Genomic DNA, 21,222 nt, shown 5'->3' with positions numbered 1-21,222 from the left:
TTTAATTCTGAAGTGCCATAAGGATCATGCATGGTAATTTTCCATCTAATTTACAGCCAAAACATTACATGCGCATTATCTTCCCTATTAGAATGTAAGCTCCTTGAGAACCAGGTTGTCTTACTTTTCTAATGAGCATCCACCAACCCATTGTAAAATTTGGCATAAAGCCAAATTCAAATTCATCACAATAATTGATCTTGATTTCCAAGAAAAAGAAACATGTCATATTTCTTGTATGGAAAGCTATCAGAATATGGGTTAGGTTTTATTAATTTTTTCTTTATCATACAGGAGGTTTTGATGTTGGTATTGGTAGGTATATTGGAAAATGGTAAAGATATTAAAGTGAAAAGTAAAAATTATTCATTCAGAAAACAAACTTTGATGGGAAAAATAGTTTCTCTATCCTTTGGTTCCTATGACATCATGAGGAGAAATATCTTGATATGTATGTGAATTGCATTTTAGTGAAGCATCAGTGTGAAAAGTCATCAGCCTCACTCTCCTTGAGTCATCCAAGTCCAATGACAAGACAAAAGTCAAGATGACTTCAGATGACCCAGGTGTCTTTAATGCCTGACCAAATTCCATATAAAGGTATCAAAACAACAACAAAAAGAGACTATTTAAAAAAGTAAAGATCCAAAAAGCCAAATTCATGTTGTTGATATGCAGGAAACTAATTGAGAGAATATGGCTAGGTTAGAAGCCATTTGCTTTTTGATTGTAAGATTCACTAACAAAGGTACTTAAGATTTTGTAGTAGAGAACCTCCACAATATGGATCACAAATCATTAATAAATCAGCATCAGAATATACAAAAATGATATTTCATATCTGTTTGGTGTATAGACCAAGCAATTGATTTAATGGACATTTGAAAAATGACAGATTATTGTAATAATACACACACACACACACACACACACACACGTGTGTGTGTATATATATACATATATATATATATATATATATATATATATGTATATATATACACATATATTCACTCACATGCAATTTCACACATTTTATTTTATGGACTATGCATTGTTGCCCATACATATAATTCCATTTCTGTACATTTGCATAGTCTGCCTTTTGTGTCTGGAATGAATGCCTAATTTCCTTCAAGAGTCACCCTAGGTATCATCACCTTTGCTCAGCCTCTCAGTTGCTAGTACACTCTTCTGAAATCACTTTGCATTTGATTTATATACATTTTTATTTAATTAATCTTTATAAACAATATACCTTTTGCTTCTCACTGAATAGAAAATAACCTCAATAAAGGCAGGAAGAAGTTTTTTGTCTTTGGCTCCCTTATCATATAGCACAATTTCTGGCACAGGATAGCTGCTTGATAAAGACTTGTTAAATGACTGAATAAATTAATATGTGTTTTTTTTTATTTGACATCCTGTCAACAAATTGGGCAATTATTTGTACAGAGTGAAAAAACATTCCCTTTACAATGTAATTGCACTATGCTGCTCTTCATCCACAGTACAGTGTTAATCTCTATCAACTTTCCTATTCATTTTTCTTCAAGAAGTCCACTATCAGGATAGGAATCTCTGGTGAGTGTATCTAGTCATTCAGCATTTCTTAGTGGAAATTGGAAAAAGTTTTTGTCCTTTCAAACATCTCAGAATTAATTATCACATTTTCTCAAGTGTGGATTTCAAAATGGCCACCCCATGTCAATCCTTTACCCATTCTATCATACTTTGACTGTGTTCTGAAGGTAGTTGAAACGTGTAATTGCTTAGCATATGGACCAGCACACTCACCATCTTGTGAAATGGTAGTTCCAAGGTTTGGGAATTGGCTTATGGGATCTCCAAATCAAGAAACCAATGGTCCAGGAGTCATAAAAGCAGTGTTTTAGGGAAAAGATTCCACAAATTACCCTACATACTGAAATATGTTACAAAGTATCCCATTACTTCAAACTTTGCCAGGAGCAGCAACTTATTCCTTAGTGCTCTATTTTATTTCTCATAATCTCCAGAATTCCACATCTCATAGCTCTGCAGAATTACTTTAGTCCCCATGCTGCTTCAAGACTCTGTGTGTGTGTGTGTGTGTGTGTGTGTGTGTGTGTGTGTGTGTGTATTTGTCATTTTAAGTATGGGTGTATGTCTGTGTGTCTGCATGTCTGTATTTTTTCAAAATTATTTATTTTTCCAATTATATGTAAAGATAATTTTGAACATTAATTTTTGCAAAGTTTTCTCTCCTCTCCTTCCCTCCTCCCACTCTAGGATATCAAGTAATCTGATTAAGGTTATACACGTACAATCGTGTCAGTGTGTATTTTTTTAAAACTTGCCATTTGCTGTATGTTGTCCAAGGACCAGTGTTTCTTAGTACTGATTTTCAATTCATAGAAAATCTGGCCACCCAAGTACAAACGTTGCCATAATCACTGTAGCTATGGTTCCTTCATGTTCCACCCTTTCCTGTACTTCTTCCAAATGGTGATGTGTGAGTGTCGCCTAGCAAATTTACTCTTGGACCAGAAAAATATTCTCTCTTGATTTTGAAAACTTCACTCAATGAATAAACTTCATTTGCTATCCAGATACAAGGTGAGAAATCAGGCTCAATGACTTTTTCACCTTTTATGGAAAATCTAAACCTGGATTTTGGCTTGTGAAAATAGGTGTGTTGTATGAGTCAACTTTTTTAAACTACATAATTCATGTTCATAGATATTAAAATATAAAGATGCTAAAATTTTAAAACAAATACTGACAACAATTTTTGAGGAAAGTAAAATGTTAAATTTAGCTATTTTCTGTATTCTTTTAACAAAATATGTATTTTAGATGAACTCCATTGAGAGAAAACATTTAATTTGTGTATAGATATTTCATGTAAATGAGAGTATCTGAATGACTGTGCTTTTCTAAGAGGAGAGAGATAATCAAGGCTAGACTTACCTGCCAAAATTTAAACTTAATTAGTAATCATGGGAGCAAAATGTCATTTGTAGAGTACAATTAATTTGTAGGAAAATGACATTTTTTTAATTGTTTAAACTATGTGACACATTTTCTTTTCTATTGGATGTCATAGTCTTTATTAAAAAATTAAAGTATTTTTGTACTGTTTCCTACTCTTCTTATCCCTAATTTTCAGTTTGGAGTTTCTGGCCCCAATCCAAAAACTGCTTGTCAAACACATTCAATGTGTAAATGCTATGACCCATTTCAGGGCCAAGTAATCCTAATTTTAGTAATTTGCATTTGTCACTTTCCTTTAAGTTCTATTACTGTAAGTAGAAATTTTACATACAACAGACCAAAATCCTCAACAGATTCTATAATTAGGATCTAGAATTGTTTTTATTGGGAATTTATGTGTGTTTTATTCCTTCTACAGAACTGTGACCTGGACCAGCAAAGTATAGTTCATATTGTACAGCGAGCCCAGAGAAATGATCAAAAAGGGGATGAGTCTGGCTGGAACAATTCTGGACATTATAGAAGAGTTATAGGTAGAGAACCTGAGAGCTTAACCCGAGTGGACCTCAGTGGGAGCCTCCTCCCTGCTTACTCTGTAGGCCTGGCTGTTATTCTGGATAATGAGGACAAGGATGCATCTCATCAAACTGGAAATTCAGGTAATTTCTTGTACTACTGTGTTTAAACAGAGGGTGACAATGTGTTTTTTTTTTCCTTACTATTTAAAGGTATATGTGAAGAATGTTTCCAGCAAAGGCAGCTTTAGAGCATGACATATTTTAGGGAGAACTTCTTAAACACCTGGGAATTTTAGATCCATATCTTTAGAAGACATATTTGTCTGGTAGAAACCATTACTTTGGAAACTGGGATCTATTAGCCTGAAATCTGAGGTGAGTTCATAAGGAATATTTGAAATTCTATAGCACTTATTAAATGCTTACTGTATGCTAGATGTGTTACAACAGTAAAAATACCAGTAGAAACAGCCCCTCTGACTGGAGAGAAAAGCAAAGCCTCCATTTAAAGATGGCAGCTGGTCACCATCTCATCATTTCCTACTACACTATACTAATTTGACTTCTTTACCAAGCTCAATGATAGACTATGTAAATTTGACTGTACAACAGACACTCTGTGTTCCCTGTATCCTTTTCAACTTTCTTTTGTTTCTTGTTTTCCCTTCATTAGACTTTAAACTACTTGCTGGCAGAGATGGTCATTCTTTTTTGCATTTGTATCTTCAGAGATTAGTACTGAGCCAGGGACATAGTAAATGCTTAGTAAATGTTTATTCATCACTGACTATAATAGACAGGAGGGGAAGAGAGACTGTCCTGGTCAAGGGACTGTAAGAAGGCCAGTGTTGCTCTGAATCAGTAGAATTCATGAAAGGGATTAAATTCAGAAGACTGAAAAGTAGTGCCCATAGTAGCTTCTTTAATGCTTATTGACTTGACTTGAAGGGGCCAGGTTTGTGAAAAGTTCTAAAATTCCAAACTGTATTTTAATTTCTATCCTGGCAGTGATTGGGAGTTATTGGTATTTGTTGAATGGGGTCAAGGGTTGACTTGTTCAGACTTGTGAATTATGATGATCAATCTGGAAGCCCAGGAGAGAATGAAATGGGGCAAATATATCAGACAAAAGTCTTATATAATATAGTCCAGACCTGAGGATATGGGAGTTTTCCCTAGAGTGATACTTGTCAAAGGAGCGAAGGAGACTTATTGGATAGATACTCTAAAGGTAGGGAAGTCATGGCAATATTGAATGGATGGAATAAATGTGAATTGTGTGCAAATGGTTTTAACATTGTCAGCAATGTGATGAGTGTGGGGTGACTGGAAGGATGATGGTGTTCTTGACAGTATAGGCAATCTGGAAGAGGGAAGAGCTTGGGAATCCTTTGCATAACAGTTAAGCCATGGTAATAAGTGAGGTCTCTAAGTGAAATCCTATAGAAGGAGAAAAGAAGAGGGGTTAGGGTAGATTTAGGGGATGCTCACCATTAGCAAGTTGGACCTACCTGAAAATTTTAACAAAGGAGACTAAGGAGGAGTGACCCGAATAGGGAGAGGAAACTGAGAATATTGTCATGAAAACCTAGAGAAGAGAGTCTTCAGGGAATGGTGATTGACAGTTAAAGACTGAAGAGAGGTCAAGAATGGTGAGGATTGGGGAAAAAGACTTTTGTAATTAAGAGATAATTGATAGCTTTGGAGGGAGAAGTTTTCAGTTTAATGCTGAAGTTGAAAGTCAAACCACAGAGAATTGAGATGAAAGTGAGAGAGAAAAGGATGTGGAGACACATATGAGGCTTTCTTAAGAAATTTATCCACGAAAGGGTAGAGACCTCTCCCAGAGTATCTAGTTGTTATTATTGGATCCAAATGAGTGCTCCTTTTGTTTTTGCCTTTTTAGGAAAAGGGAGAAATGAATGTGTTTGTAGGCAACAGAGAACAAGGAAATAAATAGAAATTGAAAATTAATGCAGAAGTAGGGACAATAGAAGGTGCAGTTTGCAGAAGATGGAATAGAATGGGATCAAGGTTGTATCTAGCAGGGGGCAAGGGCATGTCTTTACATTAAAAAGTTTCCTTTTTTTATTCAAAACTTATCGCTAGGAAGTTTACCCACATGCATTATCACAAAGTATAAACAATTAAAAATCTCCTAGAACTCTTTCTAAAAAATACTTCTAATATAAGAAAAAGAAAAGTAATTATTGCCTATCTAGCTCTTTCTAAAAATGCTACATTGATATAGACTTGAATTTACAGTTGTTTTTTAGAGCCAAGAATAATGTGTATGATTATTTAAATCAGAAAGTAAAAAAAAATGAACCTGGAGTACCATGAAATCACTTCAAACTATAGATAAGTCAGTTTGTTATAGGATTTTCTCTGCTGAGGTTCAAATACAGTTTCAAGTAGTGCACAGAATATTAAGATTGAACCTAAATGTGACTTTTTTTTTAATCCAACTTGATACATTCACATGGAAATACTTTTTCCCTTTATCCATAACTATTGGGCAGATGAAATGATTGGTCTTATAAAAATTAATTCTAAAGCAAGGATTAATCTTGATCTGTGATCACTGACAAGAATCGACATTGAAATTAGATATAAATTGTCTTGAATCAAAGTCTATAAATAAGCAACAAACATTAGCAAAATGATCCTGTTTGTGATTATTCGGTAAAGGTGAATTGTTAGTTTCCATAAGACTGTGCTTTCATATACCTTGGTATATATTCATAGAGTAGATAGGGTTGGGAAATATAAATGCAACTCACAGATAATCAGTCATTTACAGTCTTTCAACAAGAGGTTGTAATAAATCCATTTATTGAACATGTACTATATGCCATATATTTTAATGAATATAATAATAATATTTGACATTTATATAGCACTTTAAGTCTACAAGAACTTTGCATTATCCTATTGAATAATTTGAGACAGAGACTGTGGTTTGTTAAATGTGAATTGTTTGGCATAGAAGATGAATCAGCTTTGAAGTTCAACCCCAAGAGAAACCACAATCAAAAGAAAAGGAGTCAGAAAGTGAACAAAAGGGGGAGTAAATGGAAAAAAGACTGCAATTGCCAACTATTTCAGAATCACAAAAATTTAGTTAAAGACCTTGACCAGAAGCAGACACATTAACAGGGGAAGATACTATTAACAGAAAAGAATTTAATCTCCAGATCAAATAAATGAGTCCAGACATCCATGAAAAATATTCAAGAAAAAAGAAAATGAATCAATACCTGATGAAATAGGTATTCTCAGGAGAGCATGGGACCACAGAAAAAAAGTTCTGAAATGGTTTAAAAAAGAAATGGGGATTGTGAAAGCATAATTTATATCCTATAGAGAAGAAATAATTGGCAGAATAGAAAAATGTTTGAAGCTACAGAGGCAGGTTTTATGAAAGAGAGAGAAGAGAGAATAACTGATTGCAAATGCAAAAACAAAAGAGAAAGATAAATGAAAGAAGAGAAACCAAAAAGCAATAACATTTTTAAAAAAATTATCTCCATACAAGTAAGACATGTTGATCTCAATCTTATCTTTGCCTACTTGTATGATTTATAAGGAGTATGTGTTTTCCTCTTAGGAAGTACCTGGACTTGCTAGCCTACAGGTAAGCCACAATCTTTATATCTGTCTATATAGTCTGAATGGTTATTTAAGTCAGAAAGTAAGAAAAATTAACTTGGAGTAACAACCCAACACCCTAAACATATTGTAAGAGATATTACACGAAAAATGCCCAGGACTTTTGAACACTGCCAGACCATAGAATCCACAATTTACCTCTGGGGGGGAACAAAAGTCTGAATTTCTCTCCCTTGATCAAGAGAACAGTATAACAAACACTGTCAAAAACTTTATGAAAATATAGATAAATCTCCATAGAATACACCTAACATGCTATACTAACAATAGTGTCATTTTTGAGAAAGTCTTGTTTATACCATTTCTTTTTCTCTTGGTTCATTAACTATCCTTTTAATAATAAGTCCTGGAATTTACCCAGTAATCAAAGTCAAGTTCATGGTTCTATACTTTATATACTTCACGCTTTTTCCCCTTAAAATAAAATATTTGAACAATTTTCTTTTCTGATCTGGCTCTTCTGTTCTCTGCAATCTTTCCCTCCTTCCCCACCAATTGCTATCTTTATATTTCCTTCAAATTTTAGGTCGTCTTCTTTTTTAGCCAATTGAAAAAAATTTATTTTCATTTCCCCTCCAACTCTGCTCTCGGAAGAAAAAAGAAAAAGAGGAAAATAAAAACTAAATCTTTGAAAAACTATGAATAACCATACAAAGCAAATTCCCATATTGGATATGCTCAAAAATATATCTCATTCTACATACTTTCAAAGATCACACCTGCCAGTTTTGTCAGTACTCTGAAATATAATTCATCCTACACATTTCTTAGCTCATCAAGGATTGCTATTTGTTCTCTTATTGTCTCCCTACCTATCTTAAATATCTATTTCCTATTAGCAGTTTTTTTCTTATTTTGCCCTTTCTAGACTCAAGAACATACTGTTTTTACATAGAATAGAGAAATAAAATAACTGGTAAGCAACTTTCCCTATGCTCTGTTGCTCATCAGAGATAATTGTCTCATCTACCCTAAGCAGTGATCTTATCCCGTCTTTGAACCTCCTTTTTCCTTCAGCACTTTAGACAGACAACAAAGATGACCCTTTTTTGTTGTTCTTAGTTTTCCTTGCCAGCCTCAGTTCATTCTGTTTTAGCATTCCTGACATTATTCTTACATGCCCATGCCCTGTTTTTGTATTCATCCTTGGTTACCTGTCTTTTCTTTCATCTTCTGTACATAAGACTTACCTTTGGCTCTTTCTTCTGAATTCTTCTTAAATTCCCCATATCCCTCTTTAGTTGTGAGGCTCCAAGGGAGATTATAATGTGCTTGTAAAGGTCTAACTGGAGTTTGATGATAATAGGGTGATTGATTACTTCCCACTTCTCTCTACAGTATTTCTTTTTGCATCAATATATTTATAGTATGCACACACTGCATGTTTTCTGAATTGTTGCATTGCATAATTTGATCATAACATTTAAAATTTCTTTCTCAAATTTAACTTATAATTTTAATCATATATTTTCATCCAGTAAATTAATTTCATTTGTCCTGCACACTACTCCTTTGACAAATAGTCTATTTAGTCAGTTTGTTCATAGGCTTTGCTGACCCAACACAAAAGAATAAAAAACAGTTTAAAATGCATCCATGTACCAATTTAAGTGTGAAAAATGTGTTTAGCACCTATTCCTGTCCTTCCTTCCTCCCACCATAAAAGATGTCCACAATATTGAAGTTCTAATCCTCTTAAAAAAAAGTCAGATTATCACCTGGTGGGTAAATAGAATGATTCTGAATAAATGGAGTAGGAATAACTGGATCAGTGATATTAATGTTCTTTTGCTTGAAATGAATACAGTGAGATCCCGATTTGTGTGAATAATAATTACCTGAAGTGGTCACACATATTTTAATTCACACTATTAGAAGTTATAATTATGTAAAATATTGTTATTATTTCCAGCCCAATGGAAATATGCAGTATAAATTCAAATAATACAACCACTTCATCAGATTCTTAATTCTTAGTAATCAGGACCTAATTCCATTCAGAATAGATAGACAGTTATAAAGAGTGTGGCCTAACTGTATATACAGGCTACCCAGGCCAGGTGCTTCCTAAGAAGGAAGCACATATTCCTTACAAATTATACAAATAGTCCTAGAAAAGATTGAGTGGCAAAAAAGCATTCTGTATCCTCTTGGCAGTTGAAATGAACTCAGAATTTCTAAGTATTAATATGGCACAGAGATGGAAGAAAGATAATTCTATATTTCAGTGGTTCTCTGTTCCCATCTATGTATGTGGATAGATTGCAAACCTTCCCTGTCAATGGTAAGAGGAGTGAACCATGACAATTTAAGTTATTAACAAAGAACTGCATGTGGAACTAGAAGTTCTATTATCTTTTAACTTGTGTATTACCTTTGGTTTATAAGTAGAAAATGAAGTTAAATTGTCCCATTTATACAGAATTTTTTAAATAATGAACTTTCTTTTTGAAAAGAGCATGGGTGAATGTATTTAGTGGAATACCCCTTGTTTTCTCATTTATCATGACTAAATGAAATTTAACCCGTGCTACTTTGAAGAGACATTACTATACATTCAGTGGCAACTACCCAAGGCAAAGATCTTGAATATAAGAAGAATGATGTAATCACTAAAGACATTGTAGTATAATAAAATGACATTGGAGAATGGGTACTAGAGACCATATCCTCATCTCACCTAACTGTAAGGGAGGGATCAGATAATCAGATAATCTCCAAGATTCCTTCCACCTCTAAATCTCTGATCCTATTACTTATCCTGAAAACTCATATCCTACAAAGAACCATCATAAAGGTCATTTACCAATGACCCAAATAGTCAAATGATTGAAACAATTTCTCATTTTCCTCCCAACATTTTGTCATTTAGAATGAAAAGACAGTCTTAAATGGACTTTTTCAGGACTATATGATCATCAACTGAAGTTTATTCAAATGACTACTAAAGTTCTGGAACCTCACATTTTCCATACCACATTACTTAAAATCTCTAAGAAATCAACCATTCCATTTGTTCTGTGTGTTATTTTTAGGAATCATTCTACCAGGTCAGAAATTTTCAATTTTTTAATTTTAATATTCTTTATCCACTTATAAAAATAAAAAAAAAACCTTTCCAAAAGGTTTTTATTTTTGAGGATTATAACTGTCAATATTTACTGTATTAGAAATTAAAACACCTAAGTATCATTATGAAAATAACTTAACCTTATAGATGCCCTGAACAGGTTTTGGAGGAAACCGAAGGGATTTCTGGGGGTTTGAACCCAGGAACTTTGATGACCACTTTAAGAGAGACTCTCATTCTTTGAGAACCGGTGCTCTAACCTATGAAGAGACCTGAGGAAGTTAGAGGGGAAAAAAACCAGTAGAGTCTAAGGAAATTTATTTGCTCTAATCATTAAAACCAACACAGATAAGACAGTTATACTTTGGGAAAAAATTCATCTTGAAGTGATTTGCTGAAACATTTGAACCTGGTCTTTTGATTTCTTCAGTGTACAGAACACCTAATGAAAAAACTCCTCTATTATTACCAACCCACACTTGCTCTGAAATGCATAGTCTTAGAACATTGCCTGGAGCAATGAGAGTTTAAGTAATTTAGGGATGCATACTTCTGTATATATATATGTACATATATATGTACATATATATATATGTGTGTGTGTGTGTGAGAGAGAGAGAGAGAGAGAGAGAGAGAGAGAGAGAGAGAGAGAGAGAGAGAGAGAGATTGAGATGAGGAAGTATATAGTGATCTAGAAATAGGGAATTTTGAGGCAATTTAATTCACCCCTCTCATTTTTCATATAAGGATACTGAGAACCAAAGAGGTGGAATACCTTGCATGCCTACACACCTCCAGGAAATAACAGAGCTAAGATTTTAATATAATCTCCTTTGTAAAAAAATATATATATTTATTTATTTTATTCCAATTGTATATGCATATTTCTAAGTTACAAAATTTCCCTCCACCTCTCTTCCCACCCCCCCTCCCCTCAGCAAGGAATAGTCAGGTTAGCATTTTACATATATATTTTGTTAAACATGTTTACAAATTAGTAATTTTTGGCATTTAAGAAATGAAATACATGAGATAATTTTTATAAAGTATTCATTGGATTCTGAAGGATGTTTTTTTTTCTGTGTTTTGTTTTGTTATTCTTCCTCTGGTTGGGGATAATGTATCCCATAACCAGTCAAATACAGTTGTCTTTGCTCTCTGGACTGCTGAGAGGAGCTGCTTCTATCAAGGTTGTTCATTTCATAATGTTGCTGTTGATGTGTACATTGATCTCTTGGTTCTACTTGAATATAGTCTCCATTGATTTCAGGTTCAACCCTTTTCCCATTATACCACATGGTCCAGGGTCATCTATACGTGTCAGAAGTGTGGCTTGAACCAATGTCTTCCTGACCCCAAGACCAAGTAGAAAGTTCACTATGCCACAGTGATCTTCCAAAACAAAATATAATTTAAAAGAATTATTAAAATTGGTGGACAGTGTTTAATTTGTTAAATCATTAGTTATTCAAATATTAATTCCCTTAGTGACCTCTTACCCATACCAGAGTACAATTACAGGCAGTATTTCTATGTACAAATTAGTCACCTGAATGTAGTAATGACAGGATAATAAATTTTGAACCAGGTTCCTATTTGAATACAATTTCAAATTTCAGTTGTTTGAAATTTTACTTTAGCTGAGCAAATGAGTTTGAGAAAGGAAATGAGTAAATTTCTAAGTGTTCTGCATGTCTTTAAATTTTTTTTATATGCATTTAGTCTCTTCCCTATGCTTCTCTGAAATGGCAGACTTGTGACATAGAGTGATTACTCAATGCATTAAAATAATTTATCAAATTGCCAAGATTTTAATATTCTTTTTCAGGAAAAATGGGTTTTCATCAAATCTATGCTTTTCAATATGTTAAATTAAAGAACAGAATATTACATATCAGGAAAAAAACAGGAAATTTCTTAGCCTGTGATCTTTCATTCATTTTTTTCTCTAAACATTTATTAGGTATTCTCTAAATATAATATGTAATTCTAAACTTTGGAGAAAAAAGGAAAACAAAGATGCAGTGGATATGGGCTATGTCCTCCCTTTCTACATACTCAACAGACTAAAAGTACAAAAAAGTGCTTTTAGATCAGATGGGGCAGTTAAATGGTAGCATGGTACATAGATGAGGCCTGGATTCTGGAAGATTTCTTTTCCTGAGTTCAAATCTATCTTCAGACACTTACTAGCTGTGGAAACCTGGATAAGTCACTTACTTCTGCCTCAGTTTCCTCATCTACAAAAATGAGCTGGAGAAGAAAATAGCATACCATTCCAGTGTCTTTACTAAGGAAACTCCAAATGGGGGGTCATAAAGAGTTGAACACAACTCAAATGCTGGAATAATTACAAAATAAGATCAGATAAGGGAAATATGTATGATCTGAAGGTTTCATGAAGGAAATGTCATTAGAGCTGAGATTTTAAGGATGTCAAAAAGTTGAGATTATGAAGAGGGTACTATAGTCACTAGGAAACAGAATTAGAAAAAACACAGATGAGACAGAAGCAAGATGGCAGAGTAAAGTCGTATTCAACCAAATGCCTTAAATAATGACTCCAACCAAATCCCAGAGTGGCAGAACCTACCAAAAGACTGAAACCATTTTCCAGCCCAAGACAACTTTGAAGATCAGCAGGAAGGGTCCACTGCATGGGAGTGAAAGATGGGCTTAGAATAGCACAGACCACACCAAGCGAAGCGACCCCAGCCATCCTGGAAGAGACAGTTGGGTGACTGAGTCAGGGGCAGCAGGGGCAGTCTCCAGACCCCTCAGTCCAGAGATTGCTCAGGACAACTTGGAAGGTCAGTAAGAAAAATCTGCTGCAATGGGGTGAGAGGGGAGCAGCACAGATTTAGCCCTAGAAGGACAGGAGCAGGTCTCTGGAGCCACCAGTAGCTGCTTCTGGAGCTCCGAGTCCATGAATGGTAAGAGGGTCTGAAGGGGAGTACAGGGGTCTCATTGCTACCCCAAGGTATATCTGCCCATGCTCAAATCTGAGTCTCAGTCTGGGCCCTCAGTCCTAGGAAAAGGGTCAAATGCCCCAAAAGGCTCACTAACCCAGGGGAGCCTCTTCACAGGGTCTTCAGCTGAAACTACTTACCCAGGAGGAGTCACCAGGGAGCAGATCCAGTTATCAGAAATAGGAAATAACAATTAGGAGCTTTAAGCTGTAGAAGACAGCCAGCCCTTAGCTGAAGTTGAACTGTGAAAAGAAATATGTCCAGGATTCCAGGTGAACAGCTGCCAGCAGGTGCACTATGCCTAGGAGAGGAGCACATATACCTAAATCTGCAGCTCTCTTTCAGTATATTCTATATTTATGTCCAGTCTTGCAGTTGAAATTGGGCACGGTATTGAATGAGGGTACTCAGGGATGTGCTGTAATTGTTTGACTGGCTCTCCCTAAAAAAAGAAGAAAGAAAACTGTATGTAATTACTTTAAAAGTTTAATTTGATTTGTTAACATTCTTCCATTGCTTTCTTATGTCTAGATCATCGACAAGAACAAAAAATAGATTGAGTTCTGATTTTTAGAATTTGTTGATTTGTGAAAGTAAATGTTCACATTAAAATTGTAATGGTCAACTTTTTTTGAACCAATATGAGTTTGCTCCAAAAAAAGTCCTACTTGCATTCTAGGTTAATCATTGGGGTATTTTATTGCTACTATTTATTTTATATATTTCAATAAATGCCTCTTGTTTGAGTTAATTATTTTTATTGCTTGACTTTTAAGTGTAAACATACTGGCAGTTAGATGGCACAGTACATAGAATATCAGAATCTGGAATCAGGCAGAAATGAGTTATACTCTGGTTTTAGACATTTACTATGTGTGACCCTGGGGAAGTTAGGTAATCTCAATTCACCTCAGTTTTCTTAACCCTAAAATGGAAAATACTACCTGGCAGCATCTTTCTCACAGGGCTGTGGTGGTGAGAATCAAAAGTGATTGTGTTTGTAAAGTGCTTTTAGCAGGGTTCTTAGCACATAGTAGGCACCATATAAAAGCTTATTCCCTTTCCTCCCCTGTTCCCTCATTAGGGGTTCATGAGCTATACATTTGAGAGTGTAAACCCACATAATCCTTTTCAATTGGAGTAGATGTCCTGAAAAGGAATCAGACGGAGTGGGGAAGATATCCTTGGAACTGTGGCAATTGCAACAATTGAAGATATATAATTTCTGCATAATTTAATCATTTTAATAATAAAGCCAGTACATTATTAATAAAGGGATGACCATTTTGCCATCTCTTAGACCGAAGACCATCATGGCTAGGGCTTATATGTTCTTTTGGAATAGGAATAGCAATCAACACTGATTGGTTAACATGTTGGGATGTTGACTATATTAGAATGACTTGGTGACACCTTTGGACTGAGAAAGTATCTCTTTTCCCAGATCACCCCCACTTTGTACTATCTATTCTAAGAAAGTGTACTCTATCCATGCATGAGCAGAACACCATGGCAGCCCTACAATGGGCACAATGTCATTTTCAGCAATGTCTTCTACCTCACCCCTATATTTTACCTAAGGTGACAAAAAGGAAAAATGATCAGTATTGGAGAAATTGGGGGAGGATTGGGACATTAATGCATTATTTGTGGAGTTGTGAACTAATCCAACTATTTTGAAGAACAATATGGAACTATACCCAAAAAGCAGTAAAACTGATCATACCCTTTGACTCAGCAATACCAATACTAGGCCTATATCCAGAAGAAATCATAAAAAATGGGTAAAGTCCCACATGTTCCAAAATATCCCTAGCAGCTTTTTTTTTGTCAAGGCAAAGAATTGGATATTGAGGGGATGCCCATCAGAGAATGACTGAACAAGTTATGGTCTATGAATATTATGGGGTACTATTGTTCTCTAATAAACCATTTTGTAAATAAAATATCAATTAAGAATAAAATAAAATGATCCATTCATTTGAAAAAAATAATCATTTCTCTCAAAACAGTTTAAAGAGGTGCTAGGAGGAGTCCTACCAGGTGGAGATCATAACTCAAAGTCTTACCATATAGTTTAGAAGGACAAAAAAAGTCTGAAATTTTCATTATTCCCATAGCTCTCTTCTCTTGAAAAAATAACTGAAGATTAATTTCTAAATAAGGAAATTCCAAATTTTAGACATAAGCTTCCTCTAGCTTATAATGCATTTTTTTTATCATTGACAAAATACTGACTGATACAGAAACGGTGCCTGCTTCATATATGGTTGAAATTTCTTTTTTATTTTCTATCATATGGCCACTCATATTTGGTTAGTGATAATTGTTGGAGGGTTTGACCTTGGATACCTAAGCATGATTTGGAACAGAATAAAAATCTGGGTTGAATAGTCATGGATAGATTATGTTGGTTTGTGTATCTTTTGGTGTTTACTAGTAGCCTGGAGGTATTGTTCTGATGTTTATACCCTTTCCTGAAGTCACCTCTACAGTGTAGTGTGGGGATTAAAGAGTGGGGGTTGATAATTGAATACTAGAATAAATGAACCCTGACTTAATTTTATGCTCTTGTAATGAGAGGCCTGTACTTGTAGCACCTAAGTCTTTTCTCTCTTGGCTTCCTTAATGGCAGATAAAGTAAATCATTTACATTCTTTGCTCTTTGAACCCTGAAGTCTTTTTTGAGGACGCTGGATATGAGCCAACATTGGAAGCTTTGCTCTTGACATAAGAGTGTGAGCTAAGGAAGAATATTTACTGCTGGAGAAATCTATCTTGGAAATCATTGGAGCATTCTAATTAATGTTGAGTGTGCCAAAAATTCAATTGGGCTATTTGTGTCTACTTTCTTGATTTGTTCTGAAGGAAAAAAAAAATTAAAGAAATGTTTATAAATCTTGTAGTGAATATTAACTGGTTCTTTATAAAAGTTGCTCTCAAATTTTCTAAATTTCTTCAGAATAAATAAGTGATAAAAAATTTATAAAACTGGAACATCTTGCAGCATTTAATCTTGAGAGGCTTCTTTAATAATACACATGGAGCCCCCAAAATGATACAGATGACTCGTTCATCTTTATCTGTGAGGAAAGGAGAAAGAAAATCCTACAATGCTCATTATATAAGAGAAACTGAGACTTAAATGACAAGGATTATCAGTAAACAAGCTAATATTAGTAGTTAATTAAAAATATTCTAGGGAATGCCAATTTAATAAAATATTCTATGCTATGTCATAAGATCAGTTAGGAACGAGCTTTGGTCTTCTACACTTTCTGTATTTATAGTTATGCATTATGATAACTGGTGTTCAGAATCATGACTGAGGCAAGGCAATATTCTAAAGTGCTCTATAATCTTTATTCATTAAGGATTAAATTACATTTGGCACACTTTCCATTTGAGACAACAGGGTATAGTAGATATGGGGTGAGTTCAAGCTCCCTTTTGTCACCTTGAATAAGATTCTAACCTCTCATTATTCTTGGCAACTTTCCAGGATGTAAATAGGCTCCCTTACATTGATAGAGGAGGTTTCTTTTCTGGGTAAAATCACAGGATTAGTCCCTATACCCCTATTGTTTTCCTATGTGTTATTTATTTTTAAACTAGATAATTTTGGTATTGTATCTGTTTAGCCTTTAGTTAACCAAAAAACACCATTAACTACAGTATTCAAACAATGGGAGTTTACTGTAGTTAGTCCCCTCCCATGCAGCTCCTCTAACCCAGTGAATTATCCAAAAAAACCAATAATTTTTTCTTGAATCAAAACCTTCAAGATAATGACAGGCCTTTGCTGTTTGTCTCCAAGATAGAAAGTAGCATATCTGCCTTTCCATGTAACATGCCTCAAAACTTTGTTTCTCAGGGAGTTTACATAGAATTAATTTTAAACCAAGCCTCCTAAATTATAATTTTGAACCTAAAAAGTTCATTTTCCTTAGAACTACCCAGGTTTTTGAATGGGGACTATTAGAAGCGGGATTAACGAATCCCACTTCTAAAGGAAGCTTAGTGAGTAGAATGATGGGTCTAGTGCCAGAAAAAGTGAGGAAATCAAATGCATACTAGCTGGGGGACTCTGGGTACGTCTTCATCAGTTTTCTTATCCATAAAATAAGGATAACAATAGTACCTGCTTCCCATGGTTTTATGAAAATTAAATGAGGTCATATTTGTAAAACTTTTAGCAAAAGCCTTTAATATAATAGATACTATATAAATACTAATTATGATTTTGACAAATGTGAATAATAAAAATATTAATGAAAGGAACTGAAACATCTCAGAAGAGTGGGAAAAAGGAAAAAAAACCAAGGGAGCATGAGAGTAAATAGATTTTTACAATAGCAATTAATAATGGTAATCAAACAACCATTTTGACTGTTTTCAAATAGTTTGTTAATTTTTTCCCGAAAATATACAATATCTCCATTAAAGTAGTCTCCTTTTGTAAGTAAATATTTAAAGACATGCAAAATGGAAATGGAGCATAGTAGCCCGAAATTTGTATATACTAGTCCTGGATTTAGGTGAGGAGACTCCATCCTGTAAATATTTTTTACATTTTATTTTATTTTATTTTATTTTATTTTTTCAATTACATACAAAGGTAGTTTTCAACATTCTATCCTGTAAATTCTTACCCACCAGTATCCTACTGGTGATCGGAAAAAAAAGTAGGTACAAATGAATAATAGCTTGTACATTAATAAATAAATCCAAACAGTGACAGCATCTTACCTTCCTTGCTTTCTGGATTGGATCAGAAATAATATATTCTTGGTGTCTAAAGGCTTTAGGTACATTTCTAAAGGCTTTGTTTCTGCTTCAACACTACTGTAAATAAAGTTTGTGCTCGTTAATCAGTATGATTGCAGAGGGTCCAATGGATTTGTTATTCCTCATTGGGAAATCCATACCCTAGGTCTCATGTCTCCCACTTTTTTCCAGACCTTGCTTTCCTCCCCAATATCTATTAGCACAGTTGTGAAGATAAATAATTAGTGGTTAATTCTTCCTCTTTCCTAATTTATAGCCTAAGAAAGCCCATTGAGCCACTGACACAATCCTCTGACCCCACTTGGACTGATGAGTATAAGTGGCACCTTCATCTTTATAACCACCAATATCTGTTGTAGGGAAGAACCCCAAATGGAGGATAAACTGAAGTCTCCAATTCCCATTTACATTTTTTCCCTTCCAGAATCTTTCTACAAAATATGTCTAGGACTCCATTTCCACTTCATGAATGACGGGTAGATTCTCCTTGGAGTTGTCATTTCAGGGCCACTTTACTCCACCAGGGTAAGCTGATTCCAGATTCAAGTATCAGTATGTCAGAAAAATGTTTAAAAACAAACAACACAAAATCCCCCCAAATTCTATCTTTAGATTCAAGACTGAGTCAATGAGAAGAGTCATTTGTACTTCAGTTGATGTTCATTCAGTTTAATGAGGAAGGAACTTTCAAATTGCCAAAGGGGCACAATTCTTTTATCAGGACTAGCACAACACTGGAGAAATAAATATTTGAGTATTCTTCCTACTCACGGAAAACCTGGGTAAAAAAAAAAACACACACACTTTGGCAAAAGGTCATAGAGATACCTCAGGTAACTTCATCAACCTTATCTTGCCAGCAGATGATGAATGACTGCAGTTTAAGGACAATTAGTGCTCAGTTTAATGATGCAGGACTCATAGTCTAAGTGAACAATGAGAGGAGATGGATGCATGCTGATTTCAATGTGATCAACTTGGGGCCAGTGTTGTCGGATCCGGTTCACCGTTTGAAGCAGCATGATGGGAGTGGAATAATGCTGATGTCTCTTTCCAAGTTCTTGCAAATACCATTTATGCAGTTTTTCAATAACTCACCAGAACTTGATGGACAAAGTTTTCAAATTTATAGGATGTTGGAGGCATTTTTTAATGGAATTTTCCTTTTCACAGAAAACCCCATTTCAGCAAAGCACTTGACAAGCTAGTAGCAAATACTTTAATGCAGGATGATTTAGTCAGGTATGATTTGCTTGTCTTCGCAGATCTGCGCGGTTTGTAGTTATTCTATTTTCATGGAGAGAGAAGAGACAGCCTTTGTGAGTAACATTTCCTTCACCTCAATGCCTATTAATCATTGATTTTTGCTAGGTGGTTGTATCTTTTCCCAAGTTGTAAGCCTTTCAGTGTTAAGAGATTAAACAAGACTTGTTCATTCTCTAATTGATAACTGTCACTGTCACCAAACGTCAACATAAGGAAAAAAATTAGATTTTTTTCATTTATTGCTTTAGCCTTTTTTCCACCATGTTTTTCATTGTTAGCTGCTTTTTTTAACAGATTTTTTTTAAAAAGAGTTACTATAATCAGCTCTAAGTATGCTGCAGATGACAGTTTTGGAGGTTATTTATCCTGAATGTTGCTTGAGAATGGCTTTACCTAAATAAAAAGAAACATTAATCTCTTTTTTCAGACTTAGATGCCCTTGTTGATTACTTTGGGGCTTTCTTTCATTCTTTCCTCTCACTCTTTCATTTCTAGTTTCTGTTGTTTCCATTGCTGTAACATTTCTCCTATTTCCTCAAATTCTTTATTTCTACTAACTTCATCCATTTTATTATATGCTTTCAAGTTCCCCATAGCTAGGCTATATTACCTTAGCTTCCTAATTGTTCTCCTGGTTCTGTGATTTTTTAAAAACATTCATCAATTTATCTTGTCTGTCACATTTGTGTTCAAAAAGCTTAAGGATCACATAACGGTTCATGAGCAAAAACCAGACTCCTCTATCTAGTATTACAGACCCTTAACAATTTTGGCTTCAGCTTCCTGTTCTTGTATTATTTTTTATTAGTTAATTATGCACTCCATACTCCACCTAACCAGGCAGTGCTGTGCCCATCCTCTCCCATAAGCCTTAATGTCCCCTGGTCTCTTGCCTCTGTGATTTTTTTCAAGCCAGTCTCTTTTCCTGGAGAATTTCTTCTTTTCTTCTTCTCTTAACCTATTAAGTTTCTTACTATTCTTTAAAATCCCATATCAATTTTTCCAGTACCAAGAAACCTTCCATCATCTCTATAGTTGACTTCCCCCTCAAATATCCATATTAATTTTTGTACTAATTTAATACTTTGTGATACTTTATAGTCTAGTTAGATCTTTTTTGTAACTTTCTCTCCTCCTAGGCTGTAATCTCTACAAGGACAGGGTTCTATGTGTTATATAAAGGAAGAATGTCTCCCAAGCAATTCAGAGAGTGCTTTGTATAGATATTTATAGAAGTTTATTGTATGAATAGATAAATTAGTATTGAAGGAACACTGACAAACAGCAGTCTTATGTCCTGGACTAATTTTTGTTTAGTAGGCATTATGGTAAACAGAAAGCTGACTATGCTGTCAGAGTTTCTCTCTTACCTTATAATGCATTAGGATGGTAATGTGGAAGATTGAAAAGAATGCCAGTTCAAAACCCCAGCTCTGACATATCCAATTTATGTGATCTTATAGATTCTATAAAGTATTGGAGGCTCAGTTCTTCATGTGTAAAATGATGAGTTTGTGTGGTTGGATGTGTTCTTCTATATGCCGGTGTTTCTCAGCATACTTTTAAATTTAATCTGAATTATTACTATTTTCTCCTTCAATTTCTTAAGTCTAGGCAGTCAACACAAGTTACCTAAGGAATAATTCTTAGAAATAATCCCTTCCTGCTCTAGATTTATAATATCATATATTGATGGTCATCCAGTTCTGAATAGTTCTCTAAACTAAGTTAAGGGGGGATTGACAGGCTGTATCAGTGAAGATAGTTTTTTCATTGGGAGTTCCCATTTCAGTGAAATTACACGACTAGATCTCTTAGTTGCTCTTTCCCCAACCCAATATGTATGTTGACACCAACAAACTTTAAATAGAGCTAATTATAATAGTAATACAAAGTATTATAATAACTTTATATTTTGATAATATACCTATTATAGATTATTGATATAATATATTAATAATTGATA

The 21,222-nt window shown here is 34.5% G+C and overlaps 1 protein-coding gene across 4 annotated transcripts in view; it reads left to right on the top strand.

The window, feature by feature from the left end:
* The window catches only part of PRKN (parkin RBR E3 ubiquitin protein ligase), a 2,033,074-nt gene that overhangs the window by 661,891 nt on the left and 1,349,961 nt on the right, over positions 1–21,222 (top strand). For all 4 annotated transcript variants that reach the window (XM_074187997.1, XM_074187995.1, XM_074187996.1 and 1 more), the window contains exon 3: positions 3,392–3,632. In XM_074187997.1, the coding sequence (XP_074044098.1) occupies positions 3,392–3,632 (241 nt within the window). The remainder of the gene's footprint in view (positions 1–3,391; positions 3,633–21,222) is intronic.

Source organism: Macrotis lagotis, chromosome 5 (assembly GCF_037893015.1).
Source record: "Macrotis lagotis isolate mMagLag1 chromosome 5, bilby.v1.9.chrom.fasta, whole genome shotgun sequence".
Taxonomy (NCBI): domain Eukaryota; kingdom Metazoa; phylum Chordata; class Mammalia; order Peramelemorphia; family Peramelidae; genus Macrotis; species Macrotis lagotis.
Note: the sequence above shows the minus strand (reverse complement) of the source record. Positions and strands in the feature narration are given on the sequence as shown.